This window comes from Hippocampus zosterae, chromosome 13 (genome assembly GCF_025434085.1).
Source record: "Hippocampus zosterae strain Florida chromosome 13, ASM2543408v3, whole genome shotgun sequence".
Taxonomy (NCBI): Eukaryota; Metazoa; Chordata; class Actinopteri; order Syngnathiformes; family Syngnathidae; genus Hippocampus; species Hippocampus zosterae.
In genome coordinates, this window is record NC_067463.1 from 19,712,226 (window position 1) to 19,733,465 (window position 21,240).

Genomic DNA, 21,240 nt, shown 5'->3' on the forward strand with positions numbered 1-21,240 from the left:
CGAATACGAATGGCAAGCACTTTCATTTGAGTACCGGTCATCAGATCATCTTGCGGTTGTGATGAACGTGTTTGAGATGAATCAAATATACTGTAGTTCACAACGTTTCTTGAACATGGCAACAGGTGTCACTCCATTTTTTTTCCCCCGGTGACAACGCTAACAGATAAGAAAAATCCCCAAAATAAACAAAACAAAACGAATCTGCTCAACGTTCCAATACAAATGTTCATTCCACTGGCTAATCATTGTAAATACTGGACAGAAAGAAATAAAGACATTGACCTTCATGCAGCTCACACAGCCATTATGTACGTCTGTTCGTTCAATCATGAATGGCAGACGCCGTGAACGGCAAGACAATGTTAATTACTTGACAAACAGCGGAAAAGTAACAATTTCTTCTGCACAAGAACGGCTGCAAAATATGCATTTTCATCTACAAAATGTCACAGATCAGTTTAGGCTCACAAGAATTCGTGTAAGCCAGGGGTGTCCAAACTTTTTGCCAAGGGGGCCAGATTTTATGTGGTAAAATGTCGGGGGGCCGACCTTGGCTGACATTCTTTACATTGAACAACAATATTGTTCAACAAATTTTAGTAAGCCAGTCTGTTTCACATTTCCATTTTTATTTTATTTTCAACAATCTTAAGAATTTCTTTTGGTTCATTTGAAACAGGAATTTGAAATATGACATATCAGTCAATATAAACACGGAGTGATGTCTTGTTAACTCGTGAGTGATGCCCTCTAGTGTCTAAATGCTATTACTCATTTAGTGAATGCTATTACTCATTTAGCCACTAGAGGGAAGCAGTACTCTATGAAACATCACTCACCAGTCTACGAGACCTCAGTCAATGCAACACGTGTTCCATTGCGCCCAACCTGCGGGCCAGACGGCACTGATTTTATGACGGGGGCCGAGGGCCGGATGAAATTCGACCGCGGGCCGGATTTGGCCCGCGGGCCGGACTTTGGACATGCCCGGTGTAAGCTGTTGTGAGCACATTTAATGATCAAATCCAAAACGTGAACAGAATATGAACAGATGATGATCGACATGAACATTTTATCAGGATCAGAAGTGGTTTTCGTTGTTTAGGTACCACAGAGTGCAACAAAATGAAACGGACACAAGCCTTCCAAGAGACACAGGGGGGGAAAAAACAATGACCAACAGGGAGATATGGAACTGGAGTCTGATGGGTCACCTTTTACTTCATCCCATTTTCACAGATGAGGAAAAAAAAAAGATGGAACGGAGGGGGGCGGGGGGGGGGGGGCAACTTCAGACTTAGCTCCTGTCAGTAGAGCACAATATCCATCCATCCATTTTCCAATCAGCTTTATCCTCCAAGGGTCATGGGGGGGTGCTGCAGCCTATCCCAGCCGTCTACGGGCAGTAGGCAGGGGGGGACACCCTGATCCGGTTGCCAGCCAATCGCAGGCAGAGAGCACAATATGACTTTGGATAAAAATGTCAACATCAAAGGAACTCAACTCACCCCATTATATGTGAAGAGTGCGACGGGGCCCGCAAACATTTCGATGTTTGCCAATTGGCCTCTGTCACCCCATGTTTTTTTTTTTTTTTAACACGATTGACCGTTTTGCTCTCCGTCCAACTGATGATTTGCCGCTGTCTCTTTCACGTCCGTCTTTCCAGGAGCAAGGTGTCGTGGGAATGTCCCGACCGCCAGGCGCCATCCCACCTCCGCACCCCGCCGTCGGCGTGGCCTCGGGGATGGGGCCTAACCAGGGGTCAGGTGCACCTCCAGGATATGTGGGTAACCAGCAGCAGGCAGCCATGATGAAACAGATGATGGCCATGGAGCAAGAGAAGAGGGTAAAGATGCACATGATGGAGCAGCAGAAGCAGCAGCTCTTCAGAGAGCAGAGGCAGCACCAGCAGCAGCAGCTACTGGCGGAACAGGTGAGCATTTCATCAAGGGCTCCTGATTTCACTCCTCTTGAGTGAAATGTTTTCATTACTTTTTCACATTTTGTTTGCTCATTGGGCGTCACGGTAGTCAACCGGTTAGCGCGTCGGCCTCACATGGCCGAGGTGCAAGGTTCGATTCCTGCTCCGGTCGTTCCTTTGTGGAGTTTGCATGTTCTCCCCGTACCTGCGTGGGTTTTCTCCGGGTGCTCCGGTTTCCTCCCACGTTCCAAAAACATGCATGGCAGGTTAATGGAACACTCCAAATTGTCCCCAGGTGTGAGTGTGAGCGCGGATGGTTGTTTTGTCTATGTGTGCCCTGCAATTGACTGGCAACCAGTTTAGGGTGTGTGTGTCCCCCCCCCCCCCACCGCCCCTCGACTACCGCCCGAAGACAGCTGGGATAGGCTCCAGCATTGACCCATCACCCTCGTGAGGAAAAGCGGATTAGAAAATGAATGGATGGATGTTTTCATTTGTACATCGCGTATGTTTGTCCACCAATAAGAGCAGCTCATCCCCCCCCCCCTCCGCCCGATATTCCCTGCTGTTTTCTGGTTGTAGGTCTAATTACCTTCACCGCTTGCCTTTCATCTCTCCAGCATGTGTGCATGCGTATGTTCATGTTACTGGCCACATCCCACCTGCTGTGATAATGTGCTGTTTTCTTTTTACTTCTCTGTCTCTCTCTGTGAGTGAATCAAATGTTAAACAGTTTTGGACTCTGAAGTCACCACCCACCATGTTGGTTTTCAATTGGATCTGCATAAACATACACAGATGTACTTAAATTGCGGTCTGGAAGGAACACCCAGCTGAGGTTTCGTGTCTCTTCTGAATGACAGTAGTTCTCACAGCCCACACAAAAGGACCGGGGCTGCAACTTCTGCTTTCTTAGACACGCACTCATCAATCAGACGAAATCTAGCTGGAACAAACATCTCAAGAATTCCGAGTGCCACGTTCTGCTTTCATGCCTATATTTATAAAATTCTCTATTCACACGTGCACGCGAAACAACTCCAAATGCACAAAGGGCACACACTGCAGCTAACTTCACAAGTGTCAACATTTTGATGAGATTTCATAAAGTCTTGACATATACTGCACCACATCTGCTTTTAATCCGCTCTGCTAATTTGTCTTGTGATTTATATTTGTATGATGTTGTATGACATTTGTGTGTGTACGTGTGTGTGTCTTTGCGTAGCTCCAACAGCAACATCTCCCAAGACAGATGGGCCAAGGCCAGAGGAATCCCTTCCCTCAAGTCAGTCAGTATCAAGGTGACTAACTAACATGAGTATGTCTACGTGTATTTAACGGCACACATAATGCTGCCCCCCCCCCACCTCCATTTACAAATGTACATAATTAATTTTGGTATCAATCCTGTTTTTACCGTATTGGCCCGAATATAAGACAGTGTTTTTTGCATTGAAATTAGACGGTGAAAAAGTGGGGGTCGTCTTACATTCGGGGCCGAGACGTTATACCCATTCACGACGCTGGATGGCGCCAGATATCGAATGAAGCGAATGCTGAACTTGATTCTCCAGGCCAAAGCGAACCCCTGTCACGAAGAATTAAAATAAAAATAGCCGTAGCACGAAGAAGAAAAATAAAAATAGTGATAACAAAGAAAAGACAAGAAAATAATTGTTTACATATTTAAATGTTCAGATATTAAGATTTGAATGAGGCAAAATCATTTTTCTCTCAAATATATTATTATAATCCTTTGTTTCAGATGTACTGTAATTATTTTCGGTCTAAAAATTAATTTGGTGTTCGAAAAGTCTTTTCTCAAACTTGAGTCTTGAAAAAGTCTTATAATCAGGGCCGTCTTATATTGGCGCTTTTAAATAAATAGTATTATTATTATTAATGAAAAACATACAGGGTACAATATGCTTCAATTTCTGAATATCATAGTGAATCTAAAACCTGGTCCCCTCTATCTGTTTCTGTCAAATATACCCTTCGGCGTTCAAATTGGATTCTTTTGCCTCCCTTTGTGTGTGTGTGTGTGTGTGTCTTTTTTTTGGGAGAGATTTCTCCTGCTCTGCCTGTTACCAAGGCAACTTGTGTGTCCTGGATCCCCCAGAGTTCCGGTGAAGTCAGAGAGATGGATGAGAGGAGTGAAGTGGGAGAAAGGATGGGGGGGTGGCAGCAAGAAGAATAGGTAGCTGATCTGGAACGTGGAGAGTCTGGCATGAACGACAGAAAGTGACAGAGAGTGGGCGTGACCATGAAGATGAAGATGATTCAGTGAGGGAGGTGGAAATTCAAGTTGAAAAGCTTTTGGAGCCATCAGAGACTCTCGAACTGAGAGTCCAAAAGCTATCCAGGAGGACACAAGGGCCTGTGTTGTTTTCTTGCCATTCATCTTCAGAACTCCGTAAAAACAGTCAGTCTCTCTTGACTATCCTAAAATTGCAATCCTCCTCACTTTGATTATGTCTGCAATTATTAGTGACTCAAAGTCTACTCACTGCACAAATCCTGTGTTCTCGAGCCGTTACTGTTGCACACCAAGCTGCGAGGTGAGGGATTAGTGGAATGATGTCAGAAGTGGGGTTTATTACAGGATTTAGAGCAATTGCCATCCAACAAGACCTTGACACTTAGGGCACCACGGAGCATCTTTTTGAAAGGAACGTGTTACTAAGTCTAACACTTTAAAGCACGGGCGGATTTGAATTGAATTTGGAGTGTTTTTCAGAAGAAATATCTTGATCTAGGGCGGCCCGGTAGTCCAGTGGTTAGCACGTCGGCTTCACAGTGCAGAGGTACCGGGTTCGATTCCAGCTCCGGCCTCCCTGTGTGGAGTTTGCATGTTCTCCCCGGGCCGGCGTGGGGTTTCTCCGGGTGCTCCGGTTTCCTCCCACATTCTAAAAACATGCGTGGCAGGCTGATTGAACACTCTAAATTGTCCCTAGGTGTGAGTGTGAGCGCGGATGGTTGTTCGTCTCTGTGTGCCCTGTGATTGGCTGGTAACCGATTCAGGGTGTCCACCGCCTACTGCCCGAAGACAGCTGGGATAGGCTCCAGCACCGCCCGCGACCCTAGTGAGGATCAAGTGGCTCGGAAGATGAATGAATGAATATCTTGATTTGGAACAACGTACTTTTTGATCATTATGATGGGTAAACCCCAAATTTAAGAGCTTTATTCTCAAGAGAAATTCTCCATTTATGTAATATCTGCCTCCGTCTGTTGAGGGAATGTTTATTTTAATTGGTTCGGAATCCAACCACAACTGGTTCAAATCTCAGCTGATTTTCACTCGTTTGCAGGAGTTTTTAGTTCTGATGCTTCACTTGACTATTTTCTGTTGATCTGTCGACTGTATTGACCTGCTCCAAAATGTGACTGCCTGGGGGAAATTTACGTCGTGTGTCAAATATTGACTACTGTCATTGACTTGATTTCAGGTCCTCCTCAAGATCTGGCGTCCAGGAGTCAAGCTCTCCAGAGCATCCGGGCCGCACGTCTTCTCCAACAGCAGCAGCAGAACCAGCAGCAGATGGTCCAGATGAGCTCTGGCCAAGGCCAGGGGAGCTCGGTAGGAGCGCCAGCTGACATGAGCCTACCTTACAGCACCCAAGGGTCTAACCAGGGTTCCCTCTATGGACTCAACCCCTCCATGAGCCAAATGATCCACCAGCAACAGCACCAGAGCCAAAGTGTGCAAGCCTCTCTCGGTCTTCCGCAGCAGCACAACCCAGTTGGTGGGCAAAACCGGCAGGCTGGTGCAGGGCCCGGAGTTGGAGGTATGCCCGGGGGACCCGGAGCCGGCGGTGCTGGAGGCTACGGTGCACAAGGGATCTTAATGAACTCCATGGCCCAGCAACCCCTCAAAGGCCCAACTAATGCCAAAGCCCAAGCACAAAGACTGCAAAGTATGCTGGGAGCGGGAGGCGGCGGCGGCGGGACGATGGCCGGGACGGGCTGGCCGCAGCAACAAGGACAGAGTGTGCAAGGCATGGGGGCCGGCGTGGTAAGGACAGCGGGAGCGGGAGCCGACAGGGCGGGGTTCAGCTCGCCTCAGGGCTATGGAATGCAGCCGGGTCAGCCCCAACGCGTGGCCAAGCAACACTTTCAGGGGCCGGGCCAGGGTATGACCCAGGGGATGGACCCCAGGGTGGGCAACCCGGCAGCGGGTATGGGCGGCCCGATGGGCGCTCACATGGGCGGTCAGCCCAGGACCAACCAGTCTCGGCCCATGGTCATGAGCCAGGGCTTAAACCAGGGCGTTATGGGTCCGGGGGTTGCTGGAATGGGGGGTTTCGGGCCGGGCCCCGGGGGGGCAGCTGGACCTTATGGACCCGGGGGTGGTGGCGGCGTTGGTAGTCAGACGCAGGGCTACCAAAGGACACCCAATCAAGACATGTCATCCTATGGATATGGGGGCGGGCCCTCCAGTGGAGGAGCCTTCGGATTGGGGGATGGACCAGGAGCAGAGCTGGACTCAAGCGACGGGTGGATGGAGGAGTTTTTCCCCAGCCAATAGCCTGAAAGAAAACTGGACATGAGTTTTGACTGGATGAACTCAACATTTCAAGACCCAAATGGAGTCTAATGTCAACTGGCGTCTGTCTAGATCCTCGGTCGTCCAGACCGTGCTAAGCCGCGGAAGGGCAACGGTGGCAACTTTGACTCGTCTTGCTTGTCCGACATTCATTTGCCAAAAGCGTTTTTCCGTTCGGAATCTGAGGTGCAGAACTTTCCATATTGACGTCTGCTTGGAGGGTTGTCATGTACGCAGGATCGATTGCCAGACGTGAGCGTTTTGCATTACGACGGTTCATTCGCGTGCCCGCAGTTGAATGGCTTGTTGGTCACTGGGGACCCGGCGCGTGACAGGCGCTTTGGTTGAGAAATGCTCTCGTGTTGTTCGGCCGATGACCTTTTTTTTTTTTGACATACCGAACGTGGCTTTCTTCAACATTTATGACACAAGAGGTCCTTTACTTTAAACTGCAGACTCTGGAGCCTCAGAAGCTGCGCTCCAAAGCCGTGCCGCGTTTGTGTAGCGGTTCCTCTGTCACAGCACTCTTCACTACACTGCACCACATGAAATTATCAACGACGGCAAACAAATATGGGCACTCTGCACCTAAGCTTTAGAACGGAGGCATCCTTTTGAATTCGAGGTGAAAGTCTCTTCCGCAACCAAGAAGAAGCCAGACTCTTCGATTCAACTTGCGCGGAATGTCAACAGGTGGGCGGCATGTTTGCTAGGCTAGTTGCTAGCCTGATCTATGGGCGGCATGTTTGCTAGGCTAGTTGCTAGCCTGATCTATGGGCGGCATGTTTGCTAGGCTAGTTGCTAGCAAACATGCCGCCCTAGCAAACAACCTAGCTAGTTGCTAGTTCACAAATTCAGACTTTGTGTGTTCCGCGCGCGTTATGAGCACCGAGAAATCATTTTGTCTCGGCCATATTCATGCAAAACCCATATGGAGATTAAGAATTTTTTTTTTTTTTTGCGAGATCCCTTCAAGAATTCTTTCCCAGTGTTTTGAACGCCAGTCCCCGCTTTCGAGACGCGGCTTCAAGCAGGGCTTGATTGAACACGGCAGACTGATGAAGGGGGAGAAAAAGGTTGCCCGTCAAGACGGCAGTTGATTTGTGTTGTGTGCCACGCAGCTCGGCGCTTCACCTCTCTTTACCTTGCGAGGAGCTGAAAGGGAGTCGAAAGTACTCTCAATTCTCCCATTTCCTGTCTTTGAAATGTGCCCCCCCCCCCAATACGCACTCCAACACACAAAGAATTCTCCCTCCGCCTCATGCTCACTCTTTCCATTTGATCTATTTCGCTCATTCCCCCCCAAATCTTTGCCACCCTTCCTCCAGAGAATGATTCCACGCTTTCGCAACTCCTTTCGCCGTTGAAATTGTGAGCGTCTCGGCCCTCGCCCGCTTTTGTGAGGCAACTGGCTTTTTTTTTTCTCAAGAGGGGAGGGGGTGAGGTCTTGTCTCCGTGTGTGTCTGGGAATGACGAACACACAGAGAACGAAGCAAAACATAGGCAGCTCAAGCAAGCACAGCCACTTTGACTTGGAGAAATTGCAGACACATCAACAGGCAACGCGGAGCGTACAATGACGTGAAGCCCTCTGCCCGCGTGGCACAAAGCACATCACGTACGTCAGGCCGAACTGAAGGCGAAATGACCACTGGGGCGCTGAATGTATCCAAGCACCGCAAGTGACTTCTTTTATTTAAAGAAAAAAAAAGGAAAAGGAAAAAATACTCTCATTTAGGCCCCCTCTTGTTTTTTTAGTTGCTGTATTTGACCGCTCAGAATTACGCTGGTTGTGTCTTTTGTCTATCCCCCTCGCCTCCCCCCCCCTCCCAACCAAATTCAATTTGGCCTTATTTCATTTTCGTTGTCTTTCTGCAAATCTTTTTGTATAGCTCCCGTCCTAGCACGGCCTTCTCTTCCACGGCGTCACATTCGCTCGCTTACCTCGTTGCCTTTTCTTCCGTCGCGCGGCAATGAAACAAATGCTCCGACTTAAACACGACGGTGTTCGAACTGTAGACCGACTGTGAAGAAATTACAACCCGTCCCTCCTCTCTGGCACTTTCCTCGGAAAACCAACCACTGCTAAGACTTTCGGATTTATTCACTAGACTCTGCGATTGCTTGTTTGGCCAAAAGTGTAAAAGCCCGTCATCCAGTTGATAGGCTTAACAGGTTTCCGTCTCTGTAAAGGTTTGAAAATGAATAACCTAACATGTGAACGCGTCTCTACTTTTAGGGATAGCGCCTCCCCCCTTCCAAAATTGCATCATTTGTGACACTGTGTTGACGCAGTAGTGAACAAACCAAAAAGCCTTTTTTTTTTTTCCTGGAAAGCAACTCCATGCCATCAGTGTGTTTCTTTTGGTATTGTATATTCTGTAATCCAACCCTTTAAAAAGAAACATGAGCACCATCAAACTTGAAAAGCTTCATTTTTTTTTCCTCTCTGTTTTTTTTTTTAGCTCCGCCAAATGACGTTCCTTTATTTGTATTATTTGTGGGGAGTTGAAGTCCTCCATTTGTCTGCACGGTGTTTGACAATTGTTTTATTTTGTAGCAGTTTTACAACGACATTAAAACAAAGCCTTTATTTTTTAAGCCTTTCCTCTGAAAAGTAGTCAAACTCCAATATCGGTGTCCAAAACTTTGCCGAGAACTCCCAAGTAGGCTCCAGTGACAAATGAAGCAAACACGGTCAGAGCAGCCAAAGTAGGTTTGGAGTTTGTGAGGTGGTGAAAACGCTTCTGCGTCAGTGTTAGGGTTAGTCTTGTCTTCTTTCAAGTGAACATGCATCCTGACAATTTTTTTTTTTTAATCTTTTCAGGAAGACAAACTTCCTGCAACTATCATTGTGTTCTGGGACCAAGTCTGTTGACATTTTAACAAAACAAAAAAAAAAAATCTCTTGTGAATGTTTCTTGTTTGTTTTTTTTTTACTGGTGCTGACATACAGTATGTGATTATGAGAAATATATATATACATATATATGTATATATATATATATATGTATATATATACATATATATAACGGCTATTTGTAAATATGTTTCTACAGGTTTAAATACACCAGATAATACAGCAGTCTCTACTCTGTAAAGAATTACTGTTTGTTGGGAAAAATAGAGAAGTATTTTTATTTAGATTTTTTTTTTTTTTACATGTTTAACCCATCTGAGCTATGCCATTGCACTTCAGACAATGTCTTACTACTAATTTCTACGGTAAAACTCCCTTTCTTTTGTTTATTTAGTTTGAGAGTTGACTGTTCGAAAGCAGTGCTTATTTCTTTTTATCCTGTACAAAGCTCTGAAACTGTAACAAAAGAGAATTACAAAAACTTGTTATGTTTTTCAAACATAAACAATAAAGAGAATGTTCTCGCTGATCCTAATCTGTGTTTTGTTGTTCATTTCTGATTCTGTAACGTCAGTACTGCTTGAGATTCTCATGAAGTTTGCATACGGTTAAAAGAGAAATATGTGATCCCTTTGTAAATGCATTACCTGTTTCAATTGGTCATAAAACATGATCTGATCATCTCCTCACAGCAATAAACGAGCAAAGTCTGCTTAAACCAGTGTTTCTCAAATGGTGGGAGGCGCCCAGGCTCCATACAAATGGTGGGAGGCGCCCAGGCTCCATCCAGGAAGGCGCGTTTGACCTCGGGAAACATTTTTTTAGTCCTAAAATAACATGCAGTTGCATCTCCACTACGTTAGGGGGCAGTAGCGCTCTCATTGGCAGAGTTTTCGCAGGGAGCATTCTAAGGGGAAGAAATAAGAAGAGGCGTATGTAGCACTCGGCTTCAGTCACTTCACGGTGACAGACGAGGAAAGATCGGTCAGTTTACTGTGTCTAAAAATGTTGTTTGCGGACAGCATGAAACTAAATAAATTAAAGCGCCACATAAAGACATTAAACCCCAATCACGCTAATAAACTGCTAGAGGTTTTTTTTCAGCGAAGACGTGCCGAATATTGCCAACAATCATGCCGCTTTGTGACTGCTACTTCAGTAAACTAAACTACAGGTCCCGGCTACACATTGAGCAGGAGCCAACTTAAGAATTGGCCATTGGACTTGCAAAGTATTTGTATCCACTCGACCGAGTCCAACAATGTTTTTATTCACCAAAATGAACGCCCTTCTTCAAAAGACAACCATGAAATGTTTTTTCAGACAGTCAAATTGGCCATTTGATTGGATAACCTGACTGCGAGAGGAATGGGGGACGGCAAACCCTGCTGCAGTGTTCACGTTCATTTTTGGCTGTTTTTGTTGTTGCCACTCACTGCTCGGTGCAGTTTGCTGCTCCCCGGTGCCCGATCTTCTCTTCGTCGACACCCGGATCCGGCCCGTGGGCCGTAGTTTGCCCACCCCTGATGTATAGTAAGGCGTTTTCAGCCGAAAAAAACAACCATGTGTAGTGAGGCGTTTTCAGACGAAAAAAACGACCATGTAAAGTAAGGCGTTTTTAATGGAAAAAAACGACCATGTATAGTAAGGCATTTTCAGCCGAAAAAAACGACCATGTATAGCACGGCGTTTTTATCGGAAAAAAACGACCATGTATACTAAGGCGTTTTAGATAATAAAAACCGCCCCTGTATAGTAAGGTGTTTTTATCGGGAAAAAAAACGACCATGTATAGTAAGGCATTTTTCGCCAAAAAAAACCGACCATGTATAAGGCGTTTTTATCGAAAAAACAACCATGTGTAGTAAGGTGTTTTTATCGGAAAAAACGAGCATGTATAGGAAGGCGTTTTCAGCCGAAAAAAAACGACCATGTATAGTAAGCCGTTTTTAGCCGAAAAAACCGACCATGTGTAGTAAGGCGTTTTTATCGGAAAAAACGACTGTGTATAGTAAGGCGTTTTTAGCTGAAAAAACAAGCATGTATAGTAATGCGTTTTCAGCTGAAAAAAAACGACCATGTATCGTAAAGCATTTTAACTTGAAAAAAACAACCACGTATAATAAGGCGTTTTTAGCCGAAAAAACCGACCATGTATAGTAAGTCATTTTTAGCCGGAAAAAACGACCATGTATTGAAAGCCGTTTTTATCGGAAAAAACGACCATGTTTAGTAAGGCGTTTTAACCCGATAAAAATCACCAGGTATAGTAAGGTGTTTTTATTTGGAAAAAACGAGCATGTACAGTAAAACGTTTTTAGCCGAAAAAAAACCCGACCATGTATACTAAGGCGTTTTTAATCGGAAAAAAATGACCATGTATAATAAGGCGTTTTCAGCCGAAAATAACGACCATGTATAGTGAGGCGTCTAGTCTTAATTTGTTAATTGCTTCTTTATTTTTGGCTGATTGGGTCTTTAAAAGAGACAGAGAGACAGAGAGAATGTGAATTCTATAATTCTATGACTACAGAACCATTCTTTCAACAGCGGAAAGTAATTGAATGATTGAAGAAATAATCGTCATGATGCGATTGGATGAAGGCAAAGGTTAGCAAAAAAGCTTTTATTGTGAAGGTACAGATAGACGATAGACAGACCGACGAATCGACGGACAGATACATAGATAGATCGACAGACAGACAGACAGACAGACAGACAGACAGAGAGAGAGAGAGAGAGAGAGAGAGAGAGAGAGAGAGAGAGAGCGTGCAGAGGGTGGGGTCAGTGGAATCCGTGGAAAAAACATAATTTAAGCACAACCCCACCCCAATCCATCACAACCGCACAGGCTTTCGAATGACCCTTTCAATCTAGGGTTGGGGTTAAAACTTACGTTAGCATCGGGGTGTCAAACTCATATGGTTTGGGTTTCAAAGTAGGGTTCAAATTAGATCTAGGGTTTTAAAGGAGAGTTCAAAACAAGGGTTTAGGTTTGGAAGTCAGGTTTAAACTTGGGTTAAAGTTTGGAGGTAGGGTTTCACACCAGGGTTAGGGTTTGGAAATCGGGTTGAAAACCGGGTTAGGGTTTAAAACAAGAGTTAGGCTTACAAAGTGAAAGTAGGGTTTAAATCAGGAGTTAGGGATTCAAAGTCGGGTTTAAAACTAACGGTAGGATTTCAAAGTAGGCTAATTTAAACCAGGATACGTATCATGGTTCCCGAATAAAGGTGCTCTAATCAAGGTTAATGTATTTTATTTTGGAACCACATATCGTATGGAAAGTGACACTTCCTGACTTGTAATGCTTTGAAGGTCCAAACCGGAAATTGTTGGCTCCAGTCACGCTAGCTTGAGCTCGCCCGTGCCTCCCGCGGGTCTGAACTGAACTGAACTGATGCCGCTGCTCCTTTAGCGGAATTCACGCGACCAAGTCCTAACTCCTTCCGGGAAGAAAGTTCCGTGTGAGTGCCACTGTTTGAATTTGTTCCCGTTGTTGCCGCGATTGAAACGCCCGCCTCCTCGCGGTGTTCCCAAAGCAGCTGAACGACAATCGTGCCCGCGTCTCTAAATCGTCCAAGACTTCTACACGGCTTAATTACCCCCGCAAAAAAAACACAAAAAAAGAGCACCATCGCTCGTCCATTAACGCTGCCAGCTAGCATGATAAATCAATAATGGATGTTATTTCCAGCGGAGCTGACAGGTTGGGGATCACGTGACAGCGCGTGTGGAGCCGATCCACTAAGCCGAGTTCAGCCAATCGGGGGGCGTGGCCTTGGAAACAACCTGGCAGCTGACGTCACCCACGACCGCTCGCCATGAACCGCTTTTTTTGTTTCTTGTGGACTCTTGACTACAGGTTGACAGCCTAGACGAGTAACTGAATCATCTTTTTTTTTACAATTTCTGTACTGTCAATTTGAAAATAATGTTTTCGAATTAAGGGATTGACATTGTTGTTTTAAAATACGGATGTACAAAGATGAATTGCCAATTAGAATCATCCCGAGCTGAAGCCCGACTGACTGCTTGTGGATATATCTCCTGAGAGGGTCTCTCGTTTGATTCATTGCAGCTGCGCCGCACCCGTCGCCATGATGACCAAGAAAGTCCGGACGGAGTACATGAAGAAGTTCCGGGAGCCCAAGTGGGAGACCTTCTCCAAATGCTACGAGGACTCTCTCAAATACCGCCTGACCCGGCGGGTCATGGAGCACTCTCATAAGCCCTGGTTCTGGGAGGGCGGCTCCGTGCGGTCCAGCGGCAAGTCCACGCCCAGGACTGTCGGATCACGGCTTGGACGCAACCGGGTGGCCCCGCCGCCCGCCGCCGAGACAAACCGACCGAGGTCTGGTCCCGATGCCGGGCCGTCGTCGGAGGAGCAGGAAGTAACGGAGGCGGCGGATGCAGACGCCGCGTACCTGGCAGGTGAGATGACGATGGAGAGGCGCGCTTGCAAAGGGCGGGAACATTTGCCATCAAGTTGAGCTGGGGAAAAAAAATCTTAGGAAAAAGTTGAAAACGTTACCCGACTTCATCGTGTGATCGTCCACCTCTTTGGATTTGCCACAGAAAACACCGCCGGGGGCGCCCCCAACGCGAGCGTGGCGTCCCACGAGCCGGACGCCGACGACGGGCCGGTCACCAACGGGGATCCCGCCGAGTCGGCATCTTCTCCTCTGCGTCACCGGGACGGTCGCCCTGGCAACGGGTCGCCCACCGACCGCAAACCAGAGCGGGCCGAGAGCCAACCGCCGCCGGGGGGCGGCGGCGACGAAGCCGCGGCGCCCAACGATCAAGTAAGTTCTTGACTCCGCTCCGTTCACGTTGAGCACGTGTCGGGCCCCAGCGAAGTAGAATTTTTTTTTGGGGGGGGGGGCGGTGTATTGACTGCATTTCAATAGCTCGTGTGTTATCTTGTGCGCTTATGACAACAAAAATATGAATTCGGGGGGGGGGGGTGAATTGGAAGGGCTTTGTGTTTCAACAGTAAAAGAAACTAAAAAAAAAAAAAAAAAAAAAAAAGACAGAAAATCGATTGATCGCTCGGGCCCGACACGCGCCGAATGGATAAAAACATGACTGAACAACGGCGGACGGGCGCCTCCAGGGCGAGCGTTGCGACGCCAGCGTCCGGACGCCGCCGTCGCGTCCTCCCGACCAGCGCCTGGCGAGCGCCCATCGCCGCCGCGCACGCTCGGCTGACCCGGACGAGCTGCGACGCCGCCGGTGGACGGCCTCCGCCACCGCCGACGAGCGCTGGGTGACGGAGTACATGCGCTGCTTCTCTGCGCGGGTGGACGCCAGGCCACGCCTCTAAAAACAAACAAACAAAAACAAAAACCCGCAGCACAGTTGTACTCCGGGGCTTCAACCTAGCGGGCGTTTTGAATCCAAATCCAATTTCCCGCCATGAGAATTTCTTTGCAAATGCGCAAATTTTTTTTATTAATTAAATATTTATATTTAATAATATATAAAATAATATAAAATTAAAAAAAAAAGAAATTTCCCCAGTGTGGGACGAAGAAAGGATATCTTATCTTAAAAGATTTGGGATGCTTCGACAGGGAAAGAAAACCCCGACGAGTTGCGTCTGCAAACCGCTCGTTTGTATTTGGTCATCGTTTCCTCGAGGGACCCCATCAAAAAATTCAGTAGCAGCCAATTCGAGACCAAGTCTGAAAAGACGTTCCAAAACGTCTTTGGGAGTGAAAGAGTTAAAGGGGCGACTTTGCTCAACGAAATCACTCGAAACACATTTTTGTAGCCGATTTTGAAGGAGGACAAGCGCGCTCGGTCGGGAACTCCGTTCGTTACTTGCTCCCCCTCCGCCCCGGAGGAACGCTGAAGGTTTCTTGGGCCGTCGCTGCAGGATCGGCGTTCAAAGAGTACTCGTCTCCAACTTTGCGACGGATGAATAGCGAGCAACCCAAGCTAACGCTCTTTCGCGCCGACGTTCGTAACCGTCAAGAATGTTTCTATAGATTTCGATTTTCCACAGATCCCTTTTTTTTTTCTGGGGAGTTTTTCGGGGCGGGGGTTTTTGCACGCGAACGCCGCACCGAACAAGAAAGCGGCGTGACGGACAAAGCGGAAAGTACACACCCAATCGTGTAGAGACACTTTTGCCCACGTGACTTTCGATGTTCCTGGAAAGATGAGAAATAAAAACACTTCAACAAATCCGTCACTTGCTTGACTGACACACTCAACGCAGTTTTGAAAAGCCCAAAAGAAGTGCGGAAAAGACGAATGGTGCGAGTGTCACTTGGTTTATTGACAACAACAAACACTCGGACTTAAAAAACTAAAAAAAAAAAATCTCAGCAAAAATGAGAATAACTTAAAATTTTCTTAAAATAATAATAAAAAATTGACGACGTTCACGGAAGTCCTGCCGCCAAGATGCTTCCGACGAGCGTGCGATCTTGAAGTGCATTTTCAACCGCCTTCTCGTCAATCTTCAGGAACACCTGAACACACACACACGCAGCCCACGTCCATTTTTTGTCCATTGAAAAATTCATGGATTCAAAAGGTAAGCGGATTTTGTTTATTGGCAATGTAAGATGGCCGCCGGTGGTTTCAATTTGCCTAATGGCAAGTAGGTAGCCACCGGAGTCCATCTTACGTTGCCGCTCGCCAAGCGCACCATGAAACGAAAACATAACATCTTCACGCAGCGTTTTCGCATTATGCTCAACATGGCGCACGCTTTGCACTTTGAATGAGAAGCCTGAAAATGAGAAATTCGCTCAGAGTGGAGCAGAAGTTGCGTTTTCAGCAACGCAAAAGTAACAGGAGGGGTCAGTCGCGGCAGCAAGGCAAGATGGCCGCCCGACAGTCCAGGTTAGCGTTTTTTTTTTTTTTTGTCCGGGAGGTCGGCGGCAAAGCGACGGCGTCGGGCTTTACCTTGCTGAGTCGAGCTTCTTTGGCCTTCTTGATGGCGAACACCCCGCGGCTCTCCAGCAGCGCGCAAAGCGACAAACACTCCGACTGGCTGACTCCGCTCACCTGGCGTCGAGCGCACAGGCGGCTGTGAACCTCGTGGAGCTGCGAGGGCGCCACGAGCAAAAAAAGGTCAGCGCGTTTTCCAAGGCCGGGCAAAAAGCGCGGCTCGCGCCGGGCGTCACCTTGCCGAGGGCCACCTCCTTGCTCTTGCCGGCGCGCGCTAACATCAGCAGGCAGCACACCAGAAGTTTCTGCTGCAACGGGAAACTTTCGCCGGCGTGCGACGCCATGCGGTCGCCGTACACCTCGGAGAGGACGCTCGCCACCTGGGCCACGCCGGCCGCCGACTCTGGAATCACACGCGGCATCTCGACGTCAGCGCCGACGCCCGGGGGCACAAGACGCACGCGAGCCCAACATACAAAGCGGCGACGCCGGCGGATCGGACCTTCGTCGGCGCGCCGCTCCGTCTTCTTCCCGCGTTCCGACTCGAAGATCTCGACCGCCCGCCTGTTGGGACACAACGGCCACGCATCAAATCCGTCGTTCCGATTCCCGCCGCGTCCTAGCGGGACCAACCTGCAGATGTCCAAAGCCTTCCGGGCGTCTCCCGACACCGCCGAGACTTTACGGGCGCAAAACTGCACAGCCGCTGAGTGCAAGGCGCCCTCCGCGCAGGCCTGGCGACGACAAAGCGCGCGCGTTAGCCGAGCGGACGCGCGAGACGGCGGGAGCGGCGTCGGCGCGGCGTCACCTGCGCCAGTCGGTCTTGCACGATGGCACCGAGCTGCTCTCGGCTGTACGGCGGGAAGTGAAGCAGTTGCGGGCGACACCCGGGCCCGGCCCGAAGGCGGGGCAGGACGCGGTCCGTCAGGTCCAAGGCGTTGGCGATGCCGACGAGACAAAGTCTGGACTCGGGCAGGTGCGGCCACTCGAAGATGGTGTAGAGCACGTCCTGGCCTTTGCTGTCCAGCTGGTCCAACTCGTCCAGAACCAACAAGCTGAAAGACAAGATCAGCGGGAGATCGATAGGGGGGAGAAGCGGCGCAGGCGCAGGTTCACTTTGCGAGCGGGTGACAAGGAGAGACGACGGAATCATTTCGGGAGTCGCGTTCGGATAAAAAGAGCGGTTTGCTGCCATCACCGGGCAACTCAGAACGGGTCGATCGGGTACTCACACCGCGGGTCCGGGCCCGGTCAGGTGCCTCCGCAGAGCCTTGTGGCCGCCGCCGGACGCGCTCAGCTTGTCGGCCAAAAGCGGGAATATGGCATGCGAGCTGCGCAGGCTCATGCAGTTCACCACCAGCGTCTGCGCCTGCGCCAGCTCCTCCTGCAAGCGACGACGACAAAATGAAGGCACCCGACACGGGCCAACTCGGGGCGATTTCTTTTTCCGCCCGAGCGTCACCTTCATGTCGCGCAGGACCCAGTCGAGACAGGCCGTCTTTCCCGTGCCGGGCGCCCCGGAGACGTAAAGGCTGCCGGGCAGCCGGCGCGCGGCCGTCCGGCCCAGGAAGCCGCGGATGGCGGCGCGCTCCGCCTCCCGGGCCAGCAGGCGCTCGGGCGCCGCCGTGTGTAGAGCCCACTTGGCGCTCGCCAGGCCGCGCCCTGCAAAAAAAAAAAAAAAAAAGTAAAAAATTAATAAAAAGAATATGCGAGTATCAGGCGGCCCGGTAGTCCAGTGGTTAGCACGTCGGCTTCACAGTGCAGAGGTACCGGGTACGATTCCAGCTCCGGCCTCCCTGTGTGGAGTTTGCATGTTCTCCCCGAGCCTGCGTGGGTTTTCTCCGGGTGATCCGGTTTCCTCCCACATTCCAAAAACATGCGTGGCAGGCTGATTGGACGCTCTAAATTGTCCCCAGGTGTGAGTGCGAATGGTTGTTTGTTTCTGTGTGCCCTGCGATTGGCTGGCAACCGATTCAGGGTGTCCCCCGCCTACTGCCCAAAGACAGCTGGGATAGGCTCCAGCACCCGCCCCCCGACCCTAGTGAGGATCAAGCGGCTCGGAAGATGAATGAATTTAACATCCGAGTATCAGTCGGGTCCGGGCGGTCGTCAATCTTGATCGGGTTCAGAGCGAGCTTCAAATCGGTTTCACTCACGGGAGTTTTGAGCGCATTCGAATCAGATGCAGCCCACGCCGTGTTCCCAATGTTTTTTTTAAAAACGGGCCGAAAGGACCAAATTTGGCTCCAAATGAAGTTCAACGCGGGTTTGCATCGAGTTCCCACGAGTTGCTATCAGGTTTGTGCTGGGGTTTAAAATCAGGCGTCCGCCGCGTTTGGACTTCGGCTGTGTTCCAATCGCAATCTAAATGTGTGGTTGCGCTAAAGCTGGAGTTGGCGCTCAGGCGGAGGGTGAATACGATCCGTCGAAAAGTCGTGCGGATTACATTTAGGTTGTGTTCCCAACAGGTTTTGAACAGGCTTCGACCGTTTACATCCAGTTGAAATCAATCACTTACTTTCAGCAAAGAGTCGACACGCCGCCGACGACTTCTTGCCCGGGCTGGGTCCCGCCAAGTCCCGCCGACTTGGCGAGGAGGCGGCGACGGGAGAGGATGGCGACGGCTCACGGCAACACGGGCCGGCGGCATTTTCATCAAAGGCTAAACGCCGCTGGGACGGCGGCGGCGCTTTGCCCCGCTTGGGAGGCGACGCAGACAGAGTGGCGTCCACGTTGCACGCGTTGTCGTCACCTGGACCGACCCCCGCCCCCACAAAAAAACAAGTGACAAATGAGCCTCATGCTTCAAGTGGACATTGTGTTGCTTCTCCTCAAATATGAGCAATGGCCAGCAGGGGGCGGTAAAACATCAACACTCGATTCCACTCGCGTCAGCCGAGTTGGATGTTGACCAACTCGCTCTTCGGGGAGGACTCACCCGTACGTTTCCGCGGACTGAGGGGAAGCCTGAGCGAGGCGTCCGGCGACGAGGGAAGCGGCGTCGCAGCTGGCCGCCGGGCGGGAATGGAGGGCGCTCGTCCGGGCGACGGCGCCTCAGGCATCCTCGTCTTCTCCCCATCGGGTTCGAGGGACTCGGGTGGGGTTCTTTTGGGCTTCGGCGCCACCCTGGCGGACTTGCGTCTGGGGAAGGGCATGGTGGGCTGCGTGTGAGCCCGCGAGCGAGTGCTCGGCATCTTCAAACCCAAAAGGGGGATGGAAAATGTCAGACACACTGTCATGAGAGAATCACTCCTTTCATTCCATCGGGTTTAGATCACATTTCAAATGACTGGATAGCATTTCATAAAAAAGTGTTTGGGACGGGTTCAGAACACGTTTGAAATGGGTTTCGATGGGGGTTTTCATTCAATCGGATTTGGACCGAGTTTTCAAGAACCGACTGGGCAACAAATCTCTAGGACGAGCTCCAACTGTCTTGACGTGGGACCTCATTGGGGTTCAGCGCGCGTAAAACATTCGGTAAGTCTCGCGATATTTTATACAGTGTACGTCATCATTGGAATTTTATATTTTTCAACAATTTACTTCGCCAAGGAGATGTACTTACAAAGATGTATTTCATACGTACAAAAAAGGACCGCCCCAGTGTATTATTATTTCCGGTCCTTTTTGTCAAGTTTAGTGACTTGAGGAGTACACAAAGCAAAGAAATAACGAAACGAGTTGTTCCGATGTGCGCAATCATGTCAAACGTAATGTCAGACAGACATCGCGAGCATAATTTCGACAAAGAAAAAAAACGAAGCGCGGGAGATGAAAATGGTTCGCGTCTTGGCGCCAATTGCTCGATCCGATTCGCGGAGAAAGGCGAACAATTTCACACATGAACACGACAAGGCGCAACGCAATCAAACCATTCAACCCCAAATGTCGATCAAGGCGGCGAATCGGACCACGTTCAAGTCGAACACAATCACACAACAGGGGCTTACTTTCGCATCTGACGTTGATACGCACAAAAATCGATCTCGGTCAGATCGCCAGGGCTTGGAAACTCACCTTTAGGTGACAGACGTTGGTGAGAAGGGGGGAGAGAAAACAAAATGTTCGCTGTGGTGCTTAGCCGTCCTTCCTTCTGCCTCGGGTTCCACACGGTAGACACAGCAAACTTTAGCGCCAAATGTTGTCCGCCAAAGCAGCTGTTTCCGGCCGGCCTCCTGCTCGCTGATTGGTCCAAAACGCGGGGCCCCGGATATTGCGTTGCCGGCGTCCATTTGAGACAGGGCGGGAGATTCGGCAGCTGCTCGTTTTGACGGGACGACCGCCTTCCTCAAAAATCTGGTATTTTTGAAATGGGTGAACTGTTGAGTACACGCACAAAAACAAGCCCTTGCTTGCCCCAAAATGGCTGCCTTCCAGTTTCATTTGAAACGGGTCTCTGTGACTTCTTCCCGTGCTTGAGAATTCTCGTGTCCCGTTTGGATGCCCACCCACTTTTCATTTGTCAGTGTGTGGAACTGACACTCCTCCCCACAAAAGCAAATGAATACATGCCAAGGGGCCGACATTCACGCACACAAAACAAGCCCTTGCTTGCCCCAAAATGGCTGCCTTCCCGTTCCATTTGAAATGGGTCTCTTTGAGACGTCTTCTCATGTTTGAGACTTCTTCTCGTGTCCCGTTTGGATGTCCACCCACTTTTCATTTGTCAGTTGTGTGTAACTGACACTCCCTCCACAACAGAAAATGAATGCATGCAGAGGGGCCGACATTCACGCTTGGTACCTTGGAAAGCTTTGTGCAGTGTGTAATTGACATGTTGACTAATTTCACAATTGGTGATTCTGCCGTCCGGGGCTGAATTTTGTCAAGGCATGAGACCTTGAATTGACCACCCCCCCCAAAACTGCTGGTTTGAATCAACTGTTCTTTTTTTCGGGGGAGTCCCAGAAACCTTTTGGTGGGCCCTGTAATGATACACAGGTCCATCAAACTTCACAGGGGTATTCACATGGCAAGATTTGCTGCGGTGCTACA

The 21,240-nt window shown here is 49.2% G+C and overlaps 3 protein-coding genes across 5 annotated transcripts in view; 2 read left to right on the top strand and 1 right to left on the bottom strand.

The window, feature by feature from the left end:
• maml3 (mastermind-like transcriptional coactivator 3) overlaps positions 1-9,874 on the top strand; it is a 100,648-nt gene extending 90,774 nt beyond the window's left edge. The window contains exons 4-7 of one of the 2 annotated variants that reach the window (XR_007965863.1): positions 1,673-1,939; positions 3,156-3,231; positions 5,383-7,172; positions 9,307-9,874. Coding sequence is in view for 1 of the 2 variants with exons in the window: in XM_052083224.1 (XP_051939184.1) it covers positions 1,673-1,939; positions 3,156-3,231; positions 5,383-6,461 (1,422 nt within the window). In the remaining variant the exon portion in view is untranslated. Of the gene's footprint in view, positions 1-1,672; positions 1,940-3,155; positions 3,232-5,382 lie in introns of both variants that reach the window. The other variant, XM_052083224.1, reaches the window with a different exon arrangement.
• A 2,777-nt stretch (positions 9,875-12,651) lies between these two features.
• On the top strand, positions 12,652-15,528 carry LOC127612631 (centriole, cilia and spindle-associated protein-like). The gene is made up of 4 exons (XM_052083371.1): positions 12,652-12,803; positions 13,418-13,770; positions 13,915-14,141; positions 14,453-15,528. Exons 2-4 carry the CDS (start codon positions 13,437-13,439, stop codon positions 14,660-14,662), a joined length of 771 nt encoding a protein of 256 aa, XP_051939331.1. The 5' UTR covers positions 12,652-12,803; positions 13,418-13,436; the 3' UTR covers positions 14,663-15,528.
• Positions 15,529-15,603: 75 nt separating this feature from the next.
• cdc6 (cell division cycle 6 homolog (S. cerevisiae)) lies at positions 15,604-20,455 on the bottom strand. 2 transcript variants are annotated; one of them, XM_052083299.1, is made up of 11 exons: positions 20,263-20,453; positions 19,181-19,436; positions 18,761-18,994; positions 17,705-17,904; positions 17,475-17,626; positions 17,051-17,297; positions 16,876-16,976; positions 16,745-16,806; positions 16,479-16,645; positions 16,258-16,398; positions 15,604-15,818 (listed from the first exon to the last, which is right to left on the bottom strand). In XM_052083299.1, exons 2-11 carry the CDS (start codon positions 19,434-19,436, stop codon positions 15,729-15,731), a joined length of 1,650 nt encoding a protein of 549 aa, XP_051939259.1. In that variant the 5' UTR covers positions 20,263-20,453; the 3' UTR covers positions 15,604-15,728. The 2 variants fall into 2 exon arrangements, with proteins under 2 accessions (XP_051939259.1, XP_051939258.1); XM_052083298.1 differs by having other exon boundaries at positions 16,479-16,806; positions 20,263-20,455.
• Positions 20,456-21,240: the final 785 nt, after the last annotated feature.

Excerpts from the sequence above, each read along its gene's own strand:
- LOC127612631 (XM_052083371.1), top strand. The coding sequence starts at position 13,437 with ATGATGACCAAGAAAGTCCGGACGGAGTACATGAAGAAGTTCCGGGAG. Across the intron at positions 13,771-13,914 it reads AGACGCCGCGTACCTGGCAG|AAAACACCGCCGGGGGCGCC; the intron begins GTGAGATGACGA and ends GATTTGCCACAG. Across the intron at positions 14,142-14,452 it reads CCGCGGCGCCCAACGATCAA|GGCGAGCGTTGCGACGCCAG; the intron begins GTAAGTTCTTGA and ends GGGCGCCTCCAG.
- cdc6 (XM_052083298.1), bottom strand. The coding sequence starts at position 19,436 with ATGCCGAGCACTCGCTCGCGGGCTCACACGCAGCCCACCATGCCCTTC. Across the intron at positions 17,298-17,474 it reads ACCGGGCCCGGACCCGCGGT|CTTGTTGGTTCTGGACGAGT; the intron begins GTGAGTACCCGA and ends CTTGTCTTTCAG. Across the intron at positions 15,819-16,257 it reads AAGAAGCTCGACTCAGCAAG|GTGTTCCTGAAGATTGACGA; the intron begins GTAAAGCCCGAC and ends GTGTGTGTTCAG.